Below are 24,611 nucleotides of genomic sequence, written 5' to 3' on the forward strand. Positions count from 1 at the left end.
CTGATTTCTACTTATATGCGATTGGGACAGTCCTGTTTTTTGGATAGACATTGATTTTTGGATATACATTGAGTTTGTTTGATTATTTTCATATCACCACAAGCAGTGGATTTTGGTCTTCATAATGAAAGGATATAGCCATGGACATCTCCGGTCCATGCTCTGTTCAGATATCTGCCAGCATGTGAATGACTTAAATCAAGAAACAGCTTTCTAAGATCTACAGAGGGACTCACAGGAACACCTCAGCAAGCAAGAGTCCAAAAGTGGCAGGTTAAAATCCAGACCGTCAATCTGGTACCAGATGAGAAATTCCCTCCTGGGCACACAGAAGACGGGGCGACTTGGAAGGTGATGAATAGACTGAGCTTTGGCACCACAAGATACAAAGCCAATTTTCAGAAATGGGGCTTCAAAGTGGAGTCCTCGATATGCGAGTGAGGAGAAGAGCAAACCACAGACCACTTAATACAACGCAGCCTGAGTCCAGCCACATGCACAATGGAGGACCTTCTCACAGTGACACTAGAGGCACTCGAAGTAGTCAAAAGACATTTAGTATCATGCCAAGTTTTTAACTTTGTGTGTGGTTTCTTATACATTACTAGCTGTGCCCAGCCACGCGTTGCTGTGGCTTATATCATTTGTTGGCCACGTGGAATAGCAATGGATAGCCTTGCAGTCTCAAAGCCTGGCTGTTTTCTGGAGTAGCTGGAGCTGTTTGTTGTATGAACGTAGAGGCATGGATGAGGGGTTGTGCTGCCAAGTTTAGTGTTTCTGGGATGTGTAGTTTTGTTGTTTTGTCCTAGGCCGAAATTTCATTACCCTTTTATATATAGAGATAACTGTATTCCCAATCCTGACACGATAGATAAATAAATAAATGGTCCAGATCCTGCTCACGTACAAGATTTGAAGCTCAGGCTGAGAAAATGTTATGTAACTAGAGAGACAACATAAACGTTTTGTGAGTTACAGAAATGTAAGGGGATTTCTACAGGACGGGTGGATCGTTCAAGCAGATCTCCTGCCCGCACTCTTGGTATTCCCTGATCTTTTGTATTGTTCTTTGGCCATCTGTCCAGCACAGGGGTCCTCAAACTTTTTAATCCGAGGGCCGGTCCACAATCCTTCAGTCTTTTGAGGGGCCGGATTATCATTTGAAAAAAAAAAACAAACAAATTCCAATGCACACTGCACATGTCTTATTTATAGTGTAAAAACAACAACAACAACAAGAACAATGAAAAAAAAATACAATATTTAAAAATAAAAACAATTTTAACCCAACATACATTTATCAGGATTTCAATGGGAAGTGTGTTCCTGCTTCTGGCCAATGAAATAGTCAAGTTAGTTAGGATTGTTGTTGTTGTTGTTGTTGTTGTTGTGTGCCTTCAAGTCATTTCAGACTTTGGGTGAGTCTAAGTCTAAAATTTATTATTTATTTACTGCATTTATTTACTACATTTGTATCACACCCTTCTCACCCCAAAGCGGACTCAGAGTGGCTTACAAATTATATGTACATACAATATATTATATTATTAGCATAGCACAATATTAGCATTATATATTACTATATTGAACTATACCACTATACTGTAATATTATTAGTAATATTATATGTTATATAGAATATATAATTAATATTATTATATGGTATTATTATTAGTGTTATATTGTATGACATTATAATAATATTATCAATATTATATGTATATACAATATATTATAAAACTGAGGGCGGGGGCCAGGTAAATGACCTCGGAGGGCTGCATGTGGCCCCCGGGCCATAGTTTGGGGACCCCTGTCCAGCAGATCGACTGGAAGACCACAGAGCTTTGACCGTCTGAACTGAGAAACCGTCGGACCCTTCAATCCATTAAAAGCTTGATTTGGGGTCTTGGTGGACCTGAAAACACCAGAGAGAGTACTTGTTTGCTGCGTGGAGCGTCAACTTCCCCATTTCTCTCGCCTTCCTCTGTGTACTTTCCATTTCGGCCCGTCAAGGGAATCTATTTTAGTGATCGCTTTTCAGGAGCGTCACGGAGGAAGCGATGACGCCACGTCACCATCCACGCCAACCCCCAGGCCACAAAATGGGGCGGCGAGACACGAGAATCAGAAACAGAGAAAGAGAAAGAAGAGCCAACGAACAACAGTTGCATTCGAATCCTAACGTTTGAAAATCAAAGCACGGAAGGCAATGGAAGTGAAGTTGCGTCCAAGGTTGTTTTTCTTCACAGCCCTCTGTTTGTGTCTAGAACCAGGAGCCAATGCTGAAGTTGTCTGTTGTGATGCGAGTCGTTTAGGTAAGTTGTAAGAATTTATTTTTTTTCTGCAGATGAGATCCAAAGTTTTCGGCAGATCTCCCCTTCCGCAACTCATTGCTTGTTGAGGAAGTGGCACTCTGAGCCAATACAGGGATGTGGTTTGAATGCTGAACGATGACTCTAGAGATCTGGGTTCGGATCCTGTGATGTCACGTCTGAGCATATGAGAAAACTATAGTGTCTGTCTGTCTTCTTCTTCATTCGGTCAGTCGTTTCTGACTCTTCGTGACCTCATGTCTGGCTTTACTCGGAGGCTATACCTTCTGTCAAGATCCAGACCCTTTACACACACAGGCACATTAGGCAAGGTGAAAAGAATAACCAAAATGAGTTTACTGAAAAGAAGATGAATAAAGGGTTAACTCCATCTGGGGCTATTGGAAGATAGCTTAAAACAATACATTACGAAAGGAGATTTTGCTGGTTGCAGTCATCTCTCTGGAATCCTTAAAATTGTTGTTGTTATACACTTCTATCTGGCTTTACTCTGTATATCTTCTGTTAAGATACAGACCCTTAACACACACAGGCACTTTAGGCAAGGTGAAAAAATAACCAAAATGAGTTTACTGAAAAGAAGATGAAAAAAGGGTTAACTCCACTCAGGGCTATTGAAGATAGCTTAAAACAATCCATTACGAAAGGAGATTTTGCTGGTTGCAGCCATCTCTCTGGAATCCTTGAAAGTCTTTTGCCTCTGGTGCAAACATAAGAGAAAATACAAACAGTTTGGAAGGGCTGTGAGATTTGTAATCTGGCCATCAAATATTTCCAAGCTCTGATACCAAGCATGGTGCCCAAATGGCATTGCAAAAAAAGAGGAAAAGTATGGTATATAATATAATACAAAGTAAGTTATGTTGTTGTTATACACTTCTGTCGTAATGTAACCACTTATATGTTGCGATTGTAACATCAACTTATATATGAAATACTGTATATATGAATAACTACTGTTTTAAACCATCTCTGAGTTGGGTTTAAATTGACCCGGTAATTGACTCCGTTCCTGTTGTTAATCAAAATAATAATCTTAAACTTAATTATGGCTAAGTATGATACAGTATAGGTAACCTGTATATTTAGTGTCCAGGTGGATTTATTCAACCCTCAGTCTATTTATATACAATCTAGTAATAAGGAATAGTGTTGACATCACATCGGGTTTGAATTCGGATTAAAGCTAATTCAGTCTTTAGTCTTAAATCCAGTATAAACTCATATACAATAGTGTCTCACTTATCCAACACTCGCTTATCCAACGTTCTGGATTATCCAATACATTTTTGTAGTCAATGTTTTCAATACATTGTGATATTTTGGTGCTAAATTCATAAATACAGTAATTACTACATAGCATTACTACATATTGAACTACTTTTTCAGTCAAATTTGTTGTATAAATGATGTTTTGGTGCTTAATTTGTAAAATCATAACCTAATTTGATGTTTGATAGGCTTCTCCTTAATCCCTCCTTATTATCCACCATATTCACTTATCCAACATTCTGCCGGCCCGTTTATGTTGGATAAGTGAGACTCTACTGTATTTGTTTAGTATCGAAACAGTCCAGTCGCTATCTTGATAATATTCTCAAGATCGGTAGTAGTCTTGTTCCTTATTACTATATAGTCTATATACATAGACTAAGGGTTGAACAAATCCACCTGGACACTATATATACAGGTTACCTATACTGTATCATACTTTGCTTGTATCGATACCATAATTAAGTTTAAGATTATTATTTGGATTAACGACAGGAACGGAGTTACGGTCAATTACCAGGTTAATTTAAACCCAATTCAGACCCGAGATGGTTTAAAACAGTAGTTATTCATCTATACCAATGATGGGCAACTTCTTGTGCTCGGTGTGTCAAAATTCACCAAAACAAACCCTAGCATGACTTGGGTGGTGTGTCACTTTGAGAAAAAAACCATAATTTCACAATATGTATAGTTTAAATAACAAAAATGTATAATCTATATATATAAAAGAGTGATGGCATCAGGGCAGCGGACAAAACAACAAAACTACAGGCCCCCCAACCTCGAAATTTGACAACACAACCCATCATCCACGCCTCTAGGTTGATACAACAAAAAGAAAAGAAAAATAAAGTCCTAATTAGAGGGAGAGGAATAATTGTTTTTATCCAATTGCTGCCAGTTAGAAGGCTAAGCTCCGCCCACTTGGTCTCCTAGCAACCCACTCACCAAGGGGACAGGCAGAGTTAAGCCTCTTCCACACTGCCTATAAAATACAGATTATCAGATTTTAACTGGATTAGATGACAGTGTAGACTCAAGGCCCTTTCACACAGCTATATAACCCATTTATAATCTTATATTATCTGCTTTGAACTGGATTATCTGGACTCCACACTTTTACCCTTTACCTTAACTATCACCAATTCCTTAATACTTTATTTCCCATACCACCATACTTCGCCACAGCAACGCGTGGCTGGGCACAGGTAGTTGCAATATATAACTGTATTTAATAAATCAAAAACTATTTACTACTATTACTTCCATGTACAACAATCTGTGGTACCTCTTGCAGTTTCCATGCTGCTTTCTCTCTATTCTAGTTTCAATGTAGTCGTGAATAGTGAATATAATAATAATAATAATAATAATAATAATAATAATAATAATAATAATATAGTAATAATATGATAATATGTTACAAATATATATATATATATATATATATATATATATATATATATAGAGAGAGAGAGAGAGAGAGAGAGAGAGAGAGAGAGAGAGAGAGAGAGAGCATAATTCCCATGGAGTAAACAACAAAACCACTGGACCAAATCACACCGAATTTGGCCACAAAAGACATTAATCATCCAATCAATCTGCATGCGGCAGCGTGTCAGCAAAAATGGCTAGGTGTGTTAGTGCTGACACGCGTGTCATAGGTTGGCCATCACTGATCTATACAGTATTTCATATATAAGTTGATGTTACAATCACAACCTATAAATGGTTACATTACAATAGAAGTGTATAACAACAACATAACTTACTTTGTATTATATTATATACCATACTTTTCCCTTTTTTGCTGTGTATAATAGACATCAGTGTGCTTAGCCCAAACGGCATTAGCTGAACTTAGTAAGCCATCTTTCATTTGATTTGATCTGCCTCGTTGACAGAAATGCATCCAATATTCTGCGGCACGTGCAGTCTTGGGAAATGCTGCAAGGACAACCGGTGTAAACAATGCCGTCCGTTACCGAAATGTCTCGAAGGCGAGGAACTCTGTCGCTCAGGTAAGACTGGAGCCACTTCTTTTAAGCCTCAGGTATGAAGTGTCCCACCTGTGACCTTTTGAAAGCTTTTCTCCTTCGTTTTCTTCTCTTAGGCACCATTGACTTCAGGTACATCTGCCGACCATGTCCAAACGGGACTTTCTCAGATGTCAAAAATGGCTGCTGCATCCCTTGGGAAAAGTAAGTGTCTCTTTGATAATGTTATGCTTTTGATTATGTTATATAATACGAGCTGTGCCCGGCCACGCGTTGCTGTGGCGTTGCCTGGTGGTGTCTGTATTTTATAGGCAGTGTGGAAGAGGCCTAAGTGAGGCCTAACTCTGCCTGTCCCCTGGGCTGAGTGGGTTGCTAGGAGACCAAGTGGGCAGAGCTTAGCCTTCTAACTGGCAGCAATTGGATAAAAACAATTATTCCTCTCCCTCTAATTAGGACTTTATTTTTATTTTCTTTTTGTTGTATCAACCTAGAGGCGTGGATGAGGGGTTGCGCTGTCAATTTTCAAGGTTGTGGGGTGTTTAGTTTTGTTGTTTTGTCAGTCGCCAGGATTCCATCACTCTTTTATATATATAGATCTAGCATTGCAGAGGGATTGGCTGGTGACTGCTGGGAGAGCACTTTGGTTTTCTTTGGTATAAGAATAAAATTATTATATTATTATTATTGGTTTTCTTGATGTTCAGTGAGAGGCTAAGCTTCTCGTATGCTTCTGCAAAGGTGTTCTTCTGAATGTGCATAGACTACGTTATCATCGTCATATTGGAGTTCTATAACAGATGTTGTTGTGACCGTGGTTTCGGCTTTTGGTCCGCTGAGGTTAAATAGCCCAATCACCATCTCCCAAACCAGTTACTAGCAAAGACCACCAGCACTGAAGCGATGCTCTATTGCCATCAACTCTGCTGGACTGACAACATTGTCCGAATGCCCAATCACCGTCTCCCAAAGCAGTTACTCTACTCCGAACTCAAGAACAGGAAACATAATGTCAGTGGGCAGGGAAAGAGATTGAAAGATGGGCTTGTTCGAGTTATGGTTTGTGTGGTGTGAAATGTTCACACATCGTTTAAAGCTAGTGTGTGCAATGCTTTGTATAGCATTCCAGTATAGCTGTAGTTAAATGCATAGAAGAAGATTAATTGCTAGAGTGGCATTGTGTAGTTTCTGTTATGTAGTCACTGGGAAGGGGCTTGTTTGAGTTATGATTTGTGTGGTGTGAAATGTTCACTCATCGTTTAAAGCTAGTGTGTGCAATGCTTTGTATAGCATTCCAGTATAGCAGTAGTTAAATGCATAGAAGAAGATTAATTGCTAGAGTGGCACTGTGTAGTTTCCGTTATGTAGTCACTGGGAAGGGGCTTGTTCGAGTTATGATTTGTGCGGTGTTAAATGTTCACTCATTGTTTAAAGCTAGTGTGTGCAATGCTTTGTATAGCATTCCAGTATAACAGTAGTTAAATGCATAGAAGAAGATTAATTGCTAGAGTGGCATTGTGTAGTTTCCGTTATGTAGTCACTGGGAAGGGGCTTGTTCGAGTTATGATTTGTGTGGTGTGAAATGTTCACTCATCGTTTAAAGCTAGTGTGTGCAATGCTTTGTATAGCATTCCAATATAGCAGTAGTTAAATGCATAGAAGAAGATTAACTGCTAGAGTGGCATTGTGTAGTTTCCGTTATGTAGTCACTGGGAAGGGGCTTGTTTGTATAGCATTCCAGTATAGCAGTAGTTAAATGCATAGAAGAAGATTAATTGTGTAGTTTCTGTTATGTAGTCACTGGGAAAGAATGTGGGCGTTGACAGTTTTATAGATACAGTAGAGTCTCACTTATCCAACGTTCTGGATTATCCAACGCATTTTTGTAGTCAATGTTTTCAATACATCGTGATATTTTGGCACTGAATTCGTAAATACAGTAATCACAACATAACACTACTGCGTATTGAACTACTTTTTCTGTCAAATTTGTTGTATAACACGATGTTTTGGTGCTTAATTTGTAAAATCATAACCTATTTTGATGTTTAATAGACTTTTTCTTAATCTCTCCTTATTATCCAACATATTCGCTTATCCAAGCTTCTGCCGGCCCGTTTAGCTTGGATAAGGAGACTCTACTGTAATTTTCTTTGCCGGTCGCCATCAGTCTAGCAGGACATGTGGATGAGCTTCTCTTGCTGTGCTTTGTAAATAGCTGTAACTACTGCAATAAAAGTTAAGAACCACTGGGTTTGACAGACAGCTATGTGTGTATGTATGTTCATGCGTCTAAGCAGATTGCTAGATCGCCGACGGAGGGGAGATTGGGACAGAGAGCTAAATAAGTCTCAATTTAACCCTCACATCGACTGGGTTTAAAGCTAAACTTCTAGTCTAGTTTTCATGTTCTGCTCAAATTCATTCTCTCTCTCGCTCTCTCTTTCCTTCCTAGTTGCAAGAGCCACGGACTCCAAACCCTGCAAGCCGGGAACAGGACACACAATGCTCAATGTGGCCCAGGACCCACCCCCGTTGTTGGGCAACCTGGTAAGTAAAACATGAAGAAATACGTATTGACGTAGGCTGAGCTGTTCAAATGCTCCCCGTGCCTTGACCGATTGGATTACTTTCCGCTCCTTGGGATCAATATCCATTATAGAAACATATTGATTTTTTAACACGATGTGGAATCATCTTCTCTAATCTAGGTCACTCCCATAGTTGCAACAACTTTGCTGTGTATTATTCCCATAGGTTTTACGGTCGCGTCCATCTTCACCGTCCTGACGGCGGCAGGTATCTTTGTTCTTCTTCTGATGACGTTCCTGTTAATCGTTTGCACGTGTACGCAGAAGACGGTGTTCCGTTTGGTTGATGGTATGTATCGCTCTGTAGTCTTCTTCATGCTCTGCTTGCTGTGAGCTGAATGCTCAACTATAGGCATACTTCCTTCTATGAATGTATGTTCCGCAAAAGCTCTTACATAGCTTGATGTAGAGGATCAGCCACAGATGTGGGTGAAACGTTAGGAGAGAATGCTTCTGGAACATGGCCAGACAGCCCAGAAAACAGAAACCCAATGTGGAGAAGTCATAGTTATTATGTTTAATTTTAACTGTTAGAGTGGAGCCCCCAGATGGCGTAGTGGACTAAGTGACTTGAAGGTTGGGTTGCTGACCTGAAAGCTGCCAGGTTCGAATCCCACCTGGGGAGAGTGTGGATGAGCTCCCTCTATCAGCTCCAGCTCCATGCGGGGACATGAGAGAAGCCTCCCACAAGGATGGTAAAAACATCAAAACATCCGGGCAATGTCCCCTGGGCAACGTCCTTGCAGACGGCCAATTCTCTTACTCCAGAAGCAACTCCGGTTGCTCCTGACACGAAAACAAAACAAAACTGTTAGAGTATGTATTTGTGTTTAGTTGACACAGTAGCTGAAACAGAAGCCATCTTGTTTCAATCCACAGTAGTGTTGTTACCAAGGAGACGGAGCTGGCTAGCTCACCAGAGGGAGAAGTGGGAGGAGCCAAGAAAAGGAAAAAGTGGGAGTTAAAAAAAAAAAGAAGCCAGAGAGTGCATGGCGGGAGTTTTTTCAGTCAAGAAGGGCTGAGGAGACAGGCCTGGCCAAAATCTTTAGTCAAGGCAGACTAAAGGGAGCCTAGTCAAGATCTCTAGTTGGGAAGGACTAGTGATCAGGAATTTGATCGGATTAAAGGCTTTTATTGTAGTTGGGACATTGTTCACTAAGGAGCTCAGCTGAGGTTAGAGTTCACTACAATTTATATCATCAGTAGGAGAGTGAGAGTGGAATTACACCAGAGACTACTAGTGTGGTGGTTATAAGAGTTATTAAACCACTTGTTTATCTAAAGTTCCATAAGTAAATCAATCAACCTGCAACCATAAGCTTTGTACGCAATAAACTTGTTGTTCTTTGCTAACAACTGACTCATTACATCTCATCTGCGTATGTGGAGCCAAATTTCATCGGTGATAATTCAAAAGCCTCACGTTGGTGGCAGTTACCTTAATAAATCACCTAATTGGGGAAGAGTAACAGTCACGGTTACCTCAGAAAGGGAACAACAACACAGAAATCCCTAACTACAGAGACAGAGGCTGGGATCTTGAAATAAAGATCACCCCCTGTAATCCTTCCCCTCATATAAAGGTGATATATATATAATCTAGAGGGATTAAAAGATTCAAAAATCCCCTCAGCAGTGGAAACAGCATTTACAATTTGATTTGACACCATTACAATTGGCTTGAGTCTTCCCAATTGGCTTTAGCACCATCACACCAATAATTCAGTTCTTTGCAGAATCCTATCTTCAGAAAATGGGCTATTATGGTATATGATATTTTACTGTATCTGCCTTTCTTCCTACAGACGTTGAATCTCTCGAGCAGCCAAATCCATCCGAATCCCATCTCCTGGAAGATGATGCCCAAAGCTGCCAGTTTCCAGAAGAAGAGGATGGTGGGAAAGTGGTGGCGTAGTAGACCTCACCTTAGTGAGAACAAATATTGCAAAATGCACTCCGTGATCTCATCTCTAGATGACTCTTGACCAAATACTCAGCCACTTTATTTGTGTCTAGAGGTGAACGAAAGTCTCTTTGTGTAGATCCAGATTGGTTCGTCCACATGCAAAGTTCATCTGTTGCTATTTACTCTTCTGAAGAGACCTGGTTTGTACTTCATCTAGTACGCAAAGGTAGTGTTTCCTTCACCCTCTTCCTTTGTATGGGGAAGACACGGTTTTATATATAGGACCGGGCTACAATAAATCGCTACTGACCGAGAGGTCATGGGATCGAAGCCCGGGTCAGATTGAGCTCCCGACTGTTAACAGCTGAGCTCGCTGTCCACCGAAGCAGCTAAAAAAACAGTTGCATCCGTCGAGTAGAAAAGTCTAGGTATCGCTTTGTGTGGGGAGTCTAATTTAATTAAGCTACAACTCCATAAAAACCGACAGAAAGGAATGCGGAAGTACTCCCATCAAGGACTCGGTGTCACAAGTGCAGCTACCCCTGTGACTGGAATTGAGCCTCATGAAGCCGGAAGCTGGAAAATGTTAAATTGCCTCTGTCTATATGTTGAATGTTTGACATTGTGATCTGCCCTGAGAGAAGGGCGAAATATAAATACTGTAAATCATAAATAATAATAGATAGGACTTCTAATTTAGGAAGCAAACAAGAGCAACAATAGAACAAGTAAAGGATGGAGCCTGGAGGAATTAAACTCAGAAAAGTCAGGGCTAAAATAGCGGTTGAAAGGTTGTGGGCGAAGTCGGACAGAAGATTATGAGTGGAGCCAGTCCAGGACTTGAGGATGAATTGGTTTTCCAGATCTCATTCCTCTTGGTGTTTAGAAATGGACCATATATATACCTCTATCTATGTTCAAATTGTCTGTCTTGTCTGTATAAAACGGCACTGAATGTTTGCCTCATATGTATGTTCTGTGATCGCCCTTTGAGGTGAGACGTGCAGAATAAAAATACTGTAAATAAATAAAAATAAATAAATGGACTGTATCTATAGTTGAGACCATAACACCATCTCGGTGGTGTTCAGAGTGGCCTTAAAGTGGACTTTATCACACCAACATCTTGACTTGTCTCAATCCTGAACGTATGATTATTATTTTACACAAATATTATGCTTAAATTCAGCATGGCACTCGTCTTTGAACCTGTCTCCATTCAAAAGGCCTGCTGTCATGATAGGCTTTGGTGGTGACTTGTTACAATTTTTGTGTTATGTAGTGAAATGTTTAATTCATTGTTGCTATGTAAGTGGATGCATTTGCTCCGGTAAGCATTCCAGCAGTCAAGTGATTAATTGCAGAGAGCCCTGATTTTTGGCTAGAAGGGCAAAGCATCAAGACTTCTGTTTGAGCTACATGGCAGGAAGATATGTTATAGACTGTGGAATGTGGGATGTGCTTAAAGTTTACTGATAACAGACACAAAGAAACTCCATGATTTGTTCTTGTCGAAGCAAGATGTGTCCGAGCAGCTCTGGCTGTTTACCTTGTAGATATCTGTAAATTAAAGGACTGTTTACCTTGTAGATATCTATAAATTAAAGATATCTGTAAATTAAAGATCTATTGCTGCTGGGATCAGCAGATAAGATCGACTTTGCTGTCATGTTTGTTAGTGCCGCTTGGTAGTCACTAAGTGGTCTAACGGATGAGCAGGAGAGGTGAGACCTGATTCATACACCATTCTCGACATGACTTGCTTTCTTGGTGACTTCCCTTCCAAATGTAAGGCCAGTACACATTTGGTGTACAATATTAGTGACAATTATGTGCACGAAGCGGAGCGCATGTAAATCGTATATCAGAAAGCAAAGGTGTCCCTAACTCTCGCACCCATCCAGGTGAACCATTTTGGAATATTTCGGAATGGGAAATTATGGACAAGTGGGGCTCACACATTGTATATCAGAAAGCAAAGGTGTCCGTAACTCTCGCACCCATCCAGGTGAACCGTTTTGCAATATTTCGCAATGGGAAATTATGGCTCAACCTGTAATATGGGAGCCCACGGTGGCACAATGGGTTAAACCCTTGTGCCTCTGACAGGTTGGCAGTTCGAATCCAGGGAGCAGGGTGAGCTCCCTCTGATAGCTCCAGCTCCATGAGAGAAGCCTCCCAAAGGATGGTAAAACATCGAGGTGTCCTCTGGGCGACGTCCTTGCAGATGACCAATTCTCTTACACCTCAAGTCGCTCCTGACACAAAAAAATTACCTAATACTATGAAAAAGGATTTCATATGCTGCCAAAGGGAAGAAAAGCTCGATCACACCACAGGTTAGGAGCTATGATTTCTTTTTCTTGTTGTCCTTTATAGGAAAAAGAACAAGGGCTCTTCAAATACACAGTGATCTTGGCTCACGAGCCGCGGTGGGAGGTCTTTTTCTCTTCGGCGAGCGGATCGTCTCCGCTGCGGATGGGGGGCTCGGCAATGGCCTTGGGGCTGTCCTGCGGCTTCTTGGCATAGGTTGTGAGTTGCCAGTAGGGCTTGGGGAATTCCTGGTAGTTGGGCAGGCTGGGCGGGAGGTCGGACTGGAGGTGGAGGGAAAGCATCTGCGAGCTGGTCAGAGGGCCCCTGCCCCCGTTGCTGCTGGGCCCCAGCATCAGCTTGGTCCCAAAGGTTTGTTGAAACCAAGCGGCGTAGGACTTGTCCTTGGAAAGACCCCGGGACACGTCGAGGGGGCTGGCTTTGCCTTTGTCGTCGCTCCCGTCAGCCTCTAGCGTTTCCGGCACGTGACGGATGATGTACTGGCTCCCGCTGTTGCAGACCTGGTTGCCCCGGAGGATGGTCTTCGCTGCGGGGCAGGAGGAGAGGTTGGGGATGATGGAGATCTGGATCTGGGGCATGGGGAGCGGGTCCCGGGGTACCCCTTTGCTGGGAGGGAGATACAGCCCTTCCGGAAGGGTGACCGTCAGATTCCTGGCGTCCTCTCCTTTGGGTGCCTTCTCCAAAGCTTTGGACGGTTGCTTGTCCAACGAGCGGCTACTGCTGGTGTTGATGGTATTGGCGGTATTGTTGACACTGGTGGTGTTGGTACTGCCGGTACTGCCAACGTCAGAGTGAGATCGGATCGAACGGAGGGAAGTCCTGCTCCGGTTGCCCTGGGGGAGCCCGCCGTCTGAGGCCACCCCGTTGTAGAGAAGCGTAAAGTGATAGAGCGACTCCAGCGGGAGGATATTCTGGCCCTTCTGGATCTTGGTGAAGATCTCGATCACCAGGTCTAGAAAACACACCCAGAATATCATGACAACGTGAGACACAATCAGGAGGAGGCACAAACACAACGACCATGTCCCAGCTCCCTAAGCCATTCCTCAAGACATCTGGACTACAGATTGAAAGAAGAGTTCGAAATATCTCACCATGGTCAAACCTATGTTTCTCATGTGTCCAGAAGTCTTGGTAATATCTAAAAATGGGGTGAGTGTTAGAATCAGGGATTCTTTTTAATATATACCCATAATAAAAGTGAAATTCTGAGGTGTCCTCTTAGACCAGTGGTTCCCAAACTTATTTGGCCTGCCACCCCCTTTCCAGAAAAAATATGACTCAGCACCCCCTGGAAAGGGGCGTGGCTTAGAGGGGTGGGTATGGCTCCTGCTCAAGAGGGCGGGGCTGAGCCTCTCCCCTAGTCCAAGATGCAGGGCTGGGAGGGGGAGGTGGGCGGGGCCACAAATGGGCAGCCAGGACTGGGATGGGCGGAGTTACGAGCTCTGAGGCAGGGCTGAGCTTCTATCTCTGTCCTGCGGTGCCTGCCAGGACACAGGAGGCGGGGCTAGAGGAGGGGGCGGGGCCTCTTCCCAAGTGCCTGATGGGGCTGAACCTCTATACCCCGCCCCTGTGTTCTAACAAGCGCCTCAGGGGAGTTATAGAGGCTCAGCCCTGTCTCAGGCTCTTGGGAGGAGGCCCCGCCCCTAGCCCCACCCTTTAGTCCTAAAAGGCCTCTCAGGAGAGGTATAGAGGCTCAGCCCTGTCTCATGCTCTTGGGAAGAGGCCCTGCTCCTAGCCCCACCCTTTAGTCCTAAATGGCCTCTCAGGAGAGGTATAGAGGCTCAGCACTGTCTCAGGTTCTTGGAAGGAGGCCCCGCCCGCTCCCTAGCTCCACCCTCTGTGTCCCAACAAGCGCCTCAGGAGAGGTATAGAGGCTCAGCCCTGTCTTAGGTTCTTGGAAAGAGGCCCCGCCCCCTTCCCTAGCTCCACCCTCTGTGTCCCAACAAGCGCTTCAGGGGAGGTATAGAGGCTCAGCCCTGTCTCAGGCTCTTGGGAAGAAGCCACACCCACTCTTCTAGCTCCGCCCTGTGTCCTCACAGGTGCTCAGCCCTGTCTCCAGCACTTGGGAAGAGGTCCCGCCCCTCCTCTGGTCCAACCCCCGTGTCCTAATAGGTGCCATCACTGCCCCCCTGGATCGCTCCAGTGCCCACCGGGGGGCAGTAGAGCCTACTTTGGGAATCACTGTCTTAGACAGACAGACTCCCACCTCCACAAATTGCTTTAACCCACAGTGCTGAGGAGCCACCAAAGTCCTCCCTCCAATGACATTGCAGGTTATAGTGAGCATCATAAACATGTCCAAGAGCCCTGCCAATGTCCTCCACAAACACCACACTGCCCACCACCCAAGTGAAGGCTTTCATACAGGACAATTTCCTCTTAAATTTTCTGTTTTTACTCTACCACAGGCATCCTAGTGTTTCTGACTCTCTCCATTGGTGTGGAATTTGCATGACCCCTCCCATTGCCTCTCCCTTAACCTTTCCTATTATTTTATATGGTACGCAGGAAACAGAAGAATATATTAGAGAGGTTTGGGGAGAAATCAGCATGATTTATAGGAGTTGTAGGTACTGGGATGTATAGTTCACCTGCAGTTTAAGAGCACTCTGATATCCCACTATGGACCTGGAACTAACTTGGCCCACAGAACCCCCATGACCAACATGAGTCTTAAGATTCCCAAATCCCACTAAAAACCCACTCTACTCACCCAGAGTTTCGTTCACCACCATGGGAACAATACTCTTCAAAGCAGTACAATTCGTGTGCAAAGCAGGATTGGAATTCATCTCCAGCAGCCATACCTATTTTGGAAAAAAGGTAATTCATTTTTTAAGATTTGTCTTGGTCTGTCATTGGCACCGAAATCTAAGGTTTCGGCCATGAAAGGCTTTACAACACAGTTGACAGTTTGCTTCCCTAAATCCTCATTCGATGCGATTTCTTGTTCCATGTTCAGACTTCGTTCGAAACAGAACTCAATGATATATATTTGTCACCAGGGGGTGCTGAAGCCTTAACATTTTGGAATTAAAAACGCAATGCTTTCATTTTACAATAATCATGATCGAAGGAGTATAAGACAGCGGCACTGCAGATGGGTGGAAATGTAACTCTGAGCATTGCAAGGGATGATGGGAGTTGTAGTACTGGTTATTTGGAGGGCACCCACTTAGAAAGAGTGGGCAGAGATTATTTGTGTAATTACTTGCGATCTACTTTACATCTGTATATCTCTTTGTTGTTGTTGTCGTCGTCAAGGAAGGTATTGTTGGAAGTAGCAACCTTCTACAAGCTTCCACTGGTTTTTTGTTATATATATAATTCAAGGTAGGTTGCAGAAACAATTTTTTTAAAAAAATATTTTAAAAAATATATTACAAAATTTTTTTGGGGAAAGAAATTAACAAAACATTAAGAGACAATTAGAGAATGGGCCAACAATGGTTCGAATTACATTGCTGGTTGCGCTGTGAGACAATGTCTCGGAATGCGTATCAAAAAGCGAGAACAATCCGAAATAAATCCGATATACGATTCAAAACGATTTTTTGGATATGTCTATTGTATTGTATATGTATGTATTAGTATGCAGTTTTCCTTAACTCTGTTGTGGGTGGGGCTGCAGACCATGTAATCAGATCTGGGAGTGTTCAGGACTCAGACTCCACTAGCGATGTGTAGGATCCAGACTCCACTAGTAATGTGTTATGTATATAATTGAGATTGCTTACTGTATTGTATATGTGAGTATTGGTATGAAGTTTTCCTTAACTCTATGTTGTGGGAGTGGTTGCAGACCTTGTGATCTGATCTGGGAGTGTTCAGGACTCAGACTCCACTAGCAATGTGTAGGACTCAGACTCCACTGGTTATGTGTTATGGATATAATTCAGATTGCTTACTGTAGTGTATATGTATGTATTTGTATGCAGTTTTCCTTAACTTTATGTTGTGGGCAGGGCTGCAGACCATGTGATCAGATCTGGGACTGTTCCGGACTCAGACTCCACTGGCGATGTGTAGGACTCAGACACCACTAGTTATGTGTTATGTATATAATTCAGATTGTTTACTGTATGGTATATGTATGTATCAGTATGCAGTTTTCCTTAACTCTATGTTGTGGGTGGGGCTGCAGACCATGTGATCAGATCTGGGACTGTTCAGGACTCAGACTCCACTAGCTATGAGTTATGTATATAATTCAGATTGCTTATTGTATTGTATATTTATGTATTGGTATGCAGTTTTCCTTAACTCTTTGTTGTGGGAGAGGCATGTGGCAGTTCTCAGTGGATGATGGGATCAATCTGCACCTGGCAGTGGGGATATAGCCAACTGCATATCACCGTACCTTAAAGTCTTCGTCAATCAAGAAGTCACAGCCAATGAGGTCGAAATAGCCGAGCTTGCAGTCCAACTTTGACTTGACTGCCAGGAAGCACTGCAACATGATTTCCTTCATTCTTTTCTGAAAAAAATAAAAATAAAATTATTATTATTATTATTATTATTATTATTATGCAAATTTTGACCATAGTCATTAAATATCCTCACGCTCCACCCATAATCATCCCAGAGCCTTGCCCTTTCCTATGCAGTCCTTTTCAAAATGGTGGCAAGACGTGACACATTGATACTTCCTTCGGCCATTTTGAAAGGTACTACAGGGTACAACAGAAACAATTGGGCGTAGGTGAGATGTGGCCCACCTGGACCCTATGGACTTATTTACCCCAGTTTAATGTTAATTTACATTCCAGGAAATGGGAACAAGGCATGAGAACTCACTGTAAATCCATTGAAGACCCAGTCCTTGGGTAGTCCTTTGATCTCCCTGAATTTTTCATTGACATACGTGTTGAAACGGTCCATGCACCACACCGTCTCCTCCTTGACATGGGGGTACAAAGGGCTCTTCTTCTGCACATACTGAGGAGGTTTTGACGGGGTAGAGAGTGGGAAGAAAGCACACCAGAAGCACATTCAGTCCGGACATGAGAGCTTGAATCATGAGTTGGAGAGCTAAAACAGGAACCTGAATCTATGACAATGTTGTCTGCTCTGAAGACCCCAAGTAAACATCACTTAATTTAAGCTCAGGCCCAACCAAGATGCCATGAGATCATGCCTTTGAAACATGGGTCTCAAGGCCTTCTCACAGAGTCTTTCTGAATGTCTAATCTATCCTTCACTCCCTCTGTGTGGAGGCCTAATCTCATATCACGGGAAAACTCCCCGAGCAACTGAGATGAGAAACATACCCCTCAACATCAAAAAGAAGTACAGAAGGGCAAAGATATGGGCTTAGAAGATCTCCTTCCCTGTGACTCTCCTTCTGCACAAGGAATGGTACATCTCTGTGGACATATTCCTGGATTTACCATGGAAATGAAAACTGGCGTGGAATAGCAAACTCTATTGAAATGAACTATCCCTAGTAGAAGCAGATTCATGCTGGAGGACCTAGAAAAAGCCTACAAAGAACTTTTCTAGGTTTTTTAAAATCGTGTCAGAACATACTTGAGAACATACTGCTTCTGAGGTAAGAGGATTAGCCGTCTACAGAGACATTGCCCAGGGGCCGCCCGGATGTGTTACCATCCTGCTGTGAGGCTTTTCTCATGTCTCCACAAGCTACAGCTGACAGATGGGAGCTTGTCTCATCTCGCGGATTCGAGCGGGCAGCCATCAGGTCAGCAACCCAACCTCCAGGTCAGCAGTTCAGCCTGCTCAAGGGTTTAACCCATTGCACCAACGTGGCTCCAGTAACTTTTCTAGGTCATCCAGTGCAACTTCTGGCCAATGTCCAATGGAAGCATATCACAGAACTGATGGAGGACCTAGAACAGTGGTTCCCAAACTTTGGGCCTCCAGGTGTTTTGGACTTCAACTCCCAGAAATCGCAGCCAGCTTACCAGATGTTAAGAAGTGTGGGTGCTGAAGTCAAAAACACCTGAAGACCCAAAGGTTGGGAACCTCTGACCTAGAAGATGCCTACAAAGAAGACCTCTCTAGGTTTTGATTCTACCAGCCGTATCCACAGGGGGACTTAACAGGCACATAGCATAAGACATCGACAGCCTTCCAGCTACTGGTTAATGGAAGTCTCTATCTGTTTGTTTCTATCCTCACCTGATTGGTCAGATGAGATGTGAGGTCTTCTGACCTAGGGTCGTATTTGATACATGTGAGGCGGACATAGCCATGGCCAAAGAAGAGCATGTATGGCATGGTGCAGGAGATGAGGAGATAAGAGCGGACATCGAACTTCTTTCCCTCGAGGAGCAACGGCCTGTCAATGTATCTGGAGGAAGAAGATGGGGAAATAAAGCCAGAGTTTGGACATGTTAGGATTTTCTTACTGAAAACTACCAAAAACAGCAGAGCATCCAAAAATATGCAAAAAACAGGATACTTCTAGTTGAGCATTCAGCTCACAGCAAGCAGAGCGTGAAGTGTCATGTGGTTGTAAAGAATTTAGAGCTTAGGAGGCAAAGATACAAAAACGGGATACTTATAGTTAAGCATTCAGCTCACAGCAAGCAGAGTGTGAAGTGTCATGTGGCTGTAAAGAATGTAGAGCTTAGGAGGCAAAGATACAAAAACAGGATACTTATAGTTGAGCATTCAGCTCATAGCAAGCAGAGCACGAAGTGTCATGTGGTTGTAAAGAATTTAGAGCTTAGGAGGCAAAGATACAAAAACAGGATACTTAGTTGAGCATTCAGCTTACAGCAAGCAGAGAGTGAAGTGCCATGTGGCTGTAAAGAATGTAGAGCTTAGGAGGCAAAGATATAAAAACAGAATCCTTATAGTTGAGCATTCAGCTCACAGCAAGCAGAACGTGAAGTGCCATGTGGCTGTTGGACTGGATGGTCCATGAAGTCTCTTCGAACTCTATGATTCTATGATTCTATGGTCACTTTTTTGTGTCGGGAGCAACTTGAGAAACTGCAAGTCGCTTCTGGTGTGAGAGAATTGGCCGTCTGCAAGGATGTTGCCCAGGAAATGCCTGGATATTTGATGATTTACCATCCTGTGGGAGGCTTCTCTCATGTCCCTGTATAGGGAGCTGGAGCTGACAGAGGGAGCTCAGCCCACTCTCCTTGGATTCGAACTGGCGACCTGTCAGTCAATCAAGGGTTTAACTCATTGAGCCACCGGGAGAAACTAAGAGTGTATCTAGACGACATCACTTTAACTGCCATGGGTCAATGCTATGGAATCATGGGAGTTGTAGTTTGGGTGGCACTAGCCCTCTTTGGCAGAGAGAGCTAAAGGCCTTGTACAACTACTAGGCATGTCTGATCGATGAAAAAAATGTTTCAATTCTCGTTTCTAAAGTAGGGGGCGCTGGCGCTTCGATATAGAAAGTATTTCCGATTTTTTTCACCCAAAAATTTCGGATATTTCCGAAAATTCGTAATTATTCTAAATGTTTCAAAATGGCGGACGCGCATGCGCAATCGCTACACACTGGGCTTGTATGGCAATCTTCCATGTGGACGCAGAGGACGTTAGCCCCCACCTTTGTGTCCATCGTGGAAGCTTCTGATTGGCCGGGGAGCGGCAGCCATGTTAGGCTGCGCTAAGCTCCCATTCAAGGTAGGTTGCAGAAACAAAATTTTAAAAAATATATTTTTAAAAATATATTTTAAAAAAATGTTATGGGGAAAAAAAATTAACGAAACATTAAGAGACAATTAAGAGAATGGGCCAACAATGGTTCGAATTACATTGCTGGTTGCGCTGTGAGACAATGTCTCGGAATGCGTATCAAAAAGCGAGAACAATCCGAAATAATTCCGATATACGATTCAAAACGATTTTTTGGACATGTCTAACAACTACATAAATAGAATACATAGGAGAGTAAAGGTGCCTTGTTAAAGAACTGACCCAAATTTGCACATTTGCTTCAACTTCAGGGAGGAGACAGAAATGTTCATAAATGCAAATGTGGGAGAATTTGAAACCGATTGCTTTCCCGCAGCCCTAGCGCCACATTGTTTGTGATGATAATAAGCATCTTAAACCGAATGCATAATTGAGATGCCCGGAAAACAGTATCATTGCTGTTCACCAAGCCCTCCTTTGATTCGATTTGATTATTCTGACCTTAGGTGCTGCGTGATTTTTTTTCCCCCTTTGCATTTTTGAAATCAAGCATTTAAAAGGCTATAAATAGTAATAAAAGGCTTAGGAAACATGAATCTCCCAAGCAGGAGTAATTCTTCCCCGGGTTTCCGCCTCCGATGCAGCTGCCTGGTTATTTCCAGTGTTCGAAGGGTATTCAGTTTACACACAATGCGAAGTCTTTGACGTGCAGCTGTCTCTTTGAAGCTCCCTTTAGATTTCCAGACAAACATAATCTCCAATCTCTCCTTCCCTCATTTCTCTCTCCCCACCTGTTAAAATGCTAATGATCTGTCTGCCAATGAGATGGAATTAAAAACAACAACCAAAACACACACACACAAAGTCAAATACAAGGTATACTAAGCCTTTGAGCACAGAAAGCTAGAAATGCCTATAATAAGAATTCTTGACTTCCATAACAATCGAATACCAGAAGGTCAATTCTGGTTGGACATGTTCAGCTCTGGTTGTCTCTGGGTCAACTCTGGTTGACTCAGAAAAAACTCTGGTTGATTCTGGTTCAACTCTGGTTGACTCTGAGACAACTCTGGATGACTCTGGGTCAACTGGTCGATTCTGAGTCAACTCTGATTGACTCTGAGACAACTGGTTGACTCTGGGTCAACTGGTTGCTTCTGAGTCAACTCTGATTGACTCTGAGACAACTCTGGTTGACTCTGGGACAACTCTGGTTGACTCTGGGACAACTCTGGTTGACTCTGGGACAACTCTGATTGACTCTGGGACAACTCTGGTTGACACTGGGACAACTCTGATTGACTCTGAGACAACTCTGGTTGACTCTGGGACAACTCTGGTTGACTCTGGGACAACTCTGATTGACTCTAGGCAAACTCTGGTTGACTCTGGGACAACTCTGGTTGACTCTGGGTCAACTGGTCGATTCTGAGTCAACTCTGATTGACTCTGAGACAACTCTGGTTGACTCTGGGACAATTCTGGTTGACTCTAGGCCAACTCTGGTTGACTCTGGGACAACTCTGGTTGACTCTGGGACAACTCTGGTTGACTCTGGGACAACTCTGATTGACTCTAGGCAAACTCTGGTTGACTCTGGGACAACTCTGGTTGACTCTGGGTCAACTGGTCGATTCTGAGTCAACTCTGATTGACTCTGAGACAACTCTGGTTGACTCTGGGACAATTCTGGTTGACTCTAGGCCAACTCTGGTTGACTCTGGGACAACTCTGGTTGACTCTGAGCCAACTCTGGTTGACTCTGAGCCAACTCTGGTTGACTCTGGGACAACTCTGGTTGACTCTGGGTCAACTGGTCGATTCTGAGTCAACTCTGATTGACTCTGAGACAACTCTGGTTGACTGGGACAATTCTGGTTGACTCTAGGCCAACTCTGGTTGACTCTGGGACAACTCTGGTTGACTCTGAGCCAACTCTGGTTGACTCTGAGCCAACTCTGGTTGACTCTGGGACAACTCTGGTTGACTCTGGGTCAACTGGTCGATTCTGAGTCAACTCTGATTGACTCTGAGACAACTCTGGTTGACTCTTGGACAATTCTGGTTGACTCTAGGCCAACTCTGGTTGACTCTGGGACAACTCTGGTTGATTCTGAGCCAACTCTGGTTGACTCTGAGCCAACTCTGGTTGACTCTGAGATAACTCTGGTTGACTCTGGGACAACTCTAGTTGACTGGGACAACTCTGGTTGACTCTGGGACAACTCTGGTTGACTCTGGGCCAACTCTGGTTGACTCTGGGACAACTCTGGTTGATTCTGGGCAAACTCTGGTTGACTCTGGGACAACTCTGGTTGACTCTGGTTGACTCTGAGACAACTCTGGATGACTCTGGGTCAACTCTGGTTGACTGAATCAACTCATTGACCCAAGTCTCAATGATACCCACTCTGGCTCTCAAGGTTTCAAGAAGACGTCCTCCCAGCCCTACTTGAAGGCACCAGGATTTCAATCTGAGCTCTTCTTCACTGTTTATGGGACCTTGGGTTCCATGGACCAGACCTTTGCCAAACATTTTGGCCTTTTCAGCCCTTTTGGCCTTGTTCCTGTCCATCACTGGCTCCCTGAGAACATCTCCAAAACTGAACCTGGCCTTTGGCCTACAAGAGGTCCCCAACCCTTGCCAAAACAGCACTCAACATTTCTCAGAACCAGCCAACAGTTGGAGACTGGAGCTGTTGTGACAGGACCTCCACATTTCTAGATTTGACTACCTTTGCACGATTCTCGCCGGGGGAATTCGGTAGGGCAGCTTCTTGTACATGGGGTCTTCTTCGATGTTCTGGAGCCTGGCTTGCAAGTCCTTGACCTCCACCTGGTTCTTCAGGAGAAAGATCCCTCGGCCTTGGTTCGAACTGGTTGGCTTGCAGATCCAAATATGAGGTTCTACAGGGGAAAGAGAGAGCCATTGTAGTGTACTAGGTCTAAGTCAACCGATATATTCTCAGGAACCCCATTGCTTGATGGAATGCCTCTCCCATCATTAATATGTGCGTTTAAAAATTTTTTTTAGGACAGATCACCTTGGTATGTTTCAAAGAAGAGTTCTCTCTCATCTTTTGTGTCCAAACGGAAAGTCTCAGGGAAAAAGTCTTCCATTCTCAGCAGTCTGCGAAAACCCAGGACAATATTGAGTGCATTTCTTCACAATCCCGATCTAAAAATATGCAACGTCATATAGAGCAGTGGTTCCCAACCTTTTTTGACCAGGGACCACTTTGACCTGGAACTATTTGACTAAGCACCACTTTGACCAGGGACCACTTTAACCAGGGACCCCTTGACCAGGGACCACTTTGACCAGGAATGACTATGACCACGGACCACTTTGACCAAGGACCACTTTGACCAGAGACCACTACGACCAAGGACCACTACGACCAAGGACCACAAATCAGTTTTTGGTCAACTTTAGATTCAGTTTGGTTATTTGGGGTGCTGATTCAGAAAATTGCATTGGATAGACCACATCAGCTCTAGTTTCTGATACAGAACATATGCCATCCAGTAGTCGCCATCTGCTCGTCCACAGAAAACCATATATAATAATCTAGAGCTGATGTGGTCTGTCCAATGCAATTTTCTGAATCAGCACCCCAAATAAAGACGGATCTCTGCATCTTTGCCTCCTAAGCTCTAAATTCTTTTATAGCCACATGGCACTTCACGCTCTGCTTGCTGTGAGCTGAATGTTCAACCGTAAAGTATCACCATTTGCTCACTCACAGAAAACCATATATAATAATCTAAGAGCTGATGTGGTCTGTCCAATGCAATTTTCTGAATCAGCAACCCAAATAAAGACAGATATCTGCATCTTTGCCTCCTAAGCTCTAAATCCTTTTATAGCCACATGGCACTTCACGCTCTGCTTGCTGTGAGCTGAATGCTCAACCGTAAGTATTTCCATCTGCTCACCCACAGAAAACCATATATAATAATCTAGAGCTGATGTGGTCTATCCAATGCAATAAATAAATAAAATAAATAAAGAGGAAGGAAGTTCGTGGACCGGATTTTTGTCCTCATGGCCAACAGGTTGAGAACCACTGACTTAGACACTATAAGAAAATTGTATGGTTTTAGAAGACTACTTGTAGTTGCAAACCAATTCTGCGTAAAATTCGTTTTTGCACATAATATACCCTATTCTAGGCGGGAAATAGATTTTTTAAATCTAGATCCAAATCTTCTCTTATGGATCCTTGATTCACATTGTGATGAAAATGCCACAATGCCAGATAGTCCGAAATTTATAGCAAAAATGGACCCATTTTGGGGGGGACGTCACAACTTTTTTTTGCTCTTGCAAGAAAGGAAATCAAAGGAGCGGCTGCTGAATGTTCCAGCAATAAGATTAGATCAATTTGCTCTTACAAATGTCCTTTCTCCCCTCTTCTCAGCTTCATCAAGCAAGCGGTATCTATCTCTCCGAATGTAGTAACTGGCAAGCTGGGAGGATATCTCAGCCTGCATCAATTCCTCTAATTGAGTCAATTTGCATATTTTCTCCCCTTTTGCATAATGCTAC

The 24,611-nt window shown here is 43.2% G+C and overlaps 2 protein-coding genes across 8 annotated transcripts in view; one reads left to right on the plus strand and one right to left on the minus strand.

Moving 5' to 3' along the window:
• Nucleotides 1-1,885: 1,885 nt before the first annotated feature.
• On the plus strand, nt 1,886-11,742 carry tnfrsf18 (TNF receptor superfamily member 18). Its single transcript, XM_008122112.3, has 6 exons — nt 1,886-2,315; nt 5,513-5,629; nt 5,722-5,809; nt 8,058-8,152; nt 8,360-8,482; nt 9,999-11,742. Exons 1-6 carry the CDS (start codon nt 2,210-2,212, stop codon nt 10,106-10,108), a joined length of 639 nt encoding a protein of 212 aa, XP_008120319.2. The 5' UTR covers nt 1,886-2,209; the 3' UTR covers nt 10,109-11,742.
• A 697-nt stretch (nt 11,743-12,439) lies between these two features.
• The window catches only part of ttll10 (tubulin tyrosine ligase like 10), a 210,345-nt gene continuing 198,173 nt past the window's right edge, over nt 12,440-24,611 (minus strand). For all 7 annotated transcript variants that reach the window (XM_062965526.1, XM_062965527.1, XM_062965528.1 and 4 more), the window contains 7 exons: nt 23,104-23,189; nt 22,795-22,966; nt 18,575-18,746; nt 17,231-17,371; nt 16,794-16,910; nt 15,147-15,240; nt 12,440-13,382 (listed from right to left, as the gene is read on the minus strand). In XM_062965526.1, the coding sequence (XP_062821596.1) occupies nt 12,520-13,382; nt 15,147-15,240; nt 16,794-16,910; nt 17,231-17,371; nt 18,575-18,746; nt 22,795-22,966; nt 23,104-23,189 (1,645 nt within the window). In that variant the 3' untranslated portion in view covers nt 12,440-12,519. The remainder of the gene's footprint in view (nt 13,383-15,146; nt 15,241-16,793; nt 16,911-17,230; nt 17,372-18,574; nt 18,747-22,794; nt 22,967-23,103; nt 23,190-24,611) is intronic.

The sequence above is a fragment of the Anolis carolinensis genome, unplaced genomic scaffold (genome assembly GCF_035594765.1).
Source record: "Anolis carolinensis isolate JA03-04 unplaced genomic scaffold, rAnoCar3.1.pri scaffold_15, whole genome shotgun sequence".
NCBI lineage: Eukaryota > Metazoa > Chordata > Lepidosauria > Squamata > Dactyloidae > Anolis > Anolis carolinensis.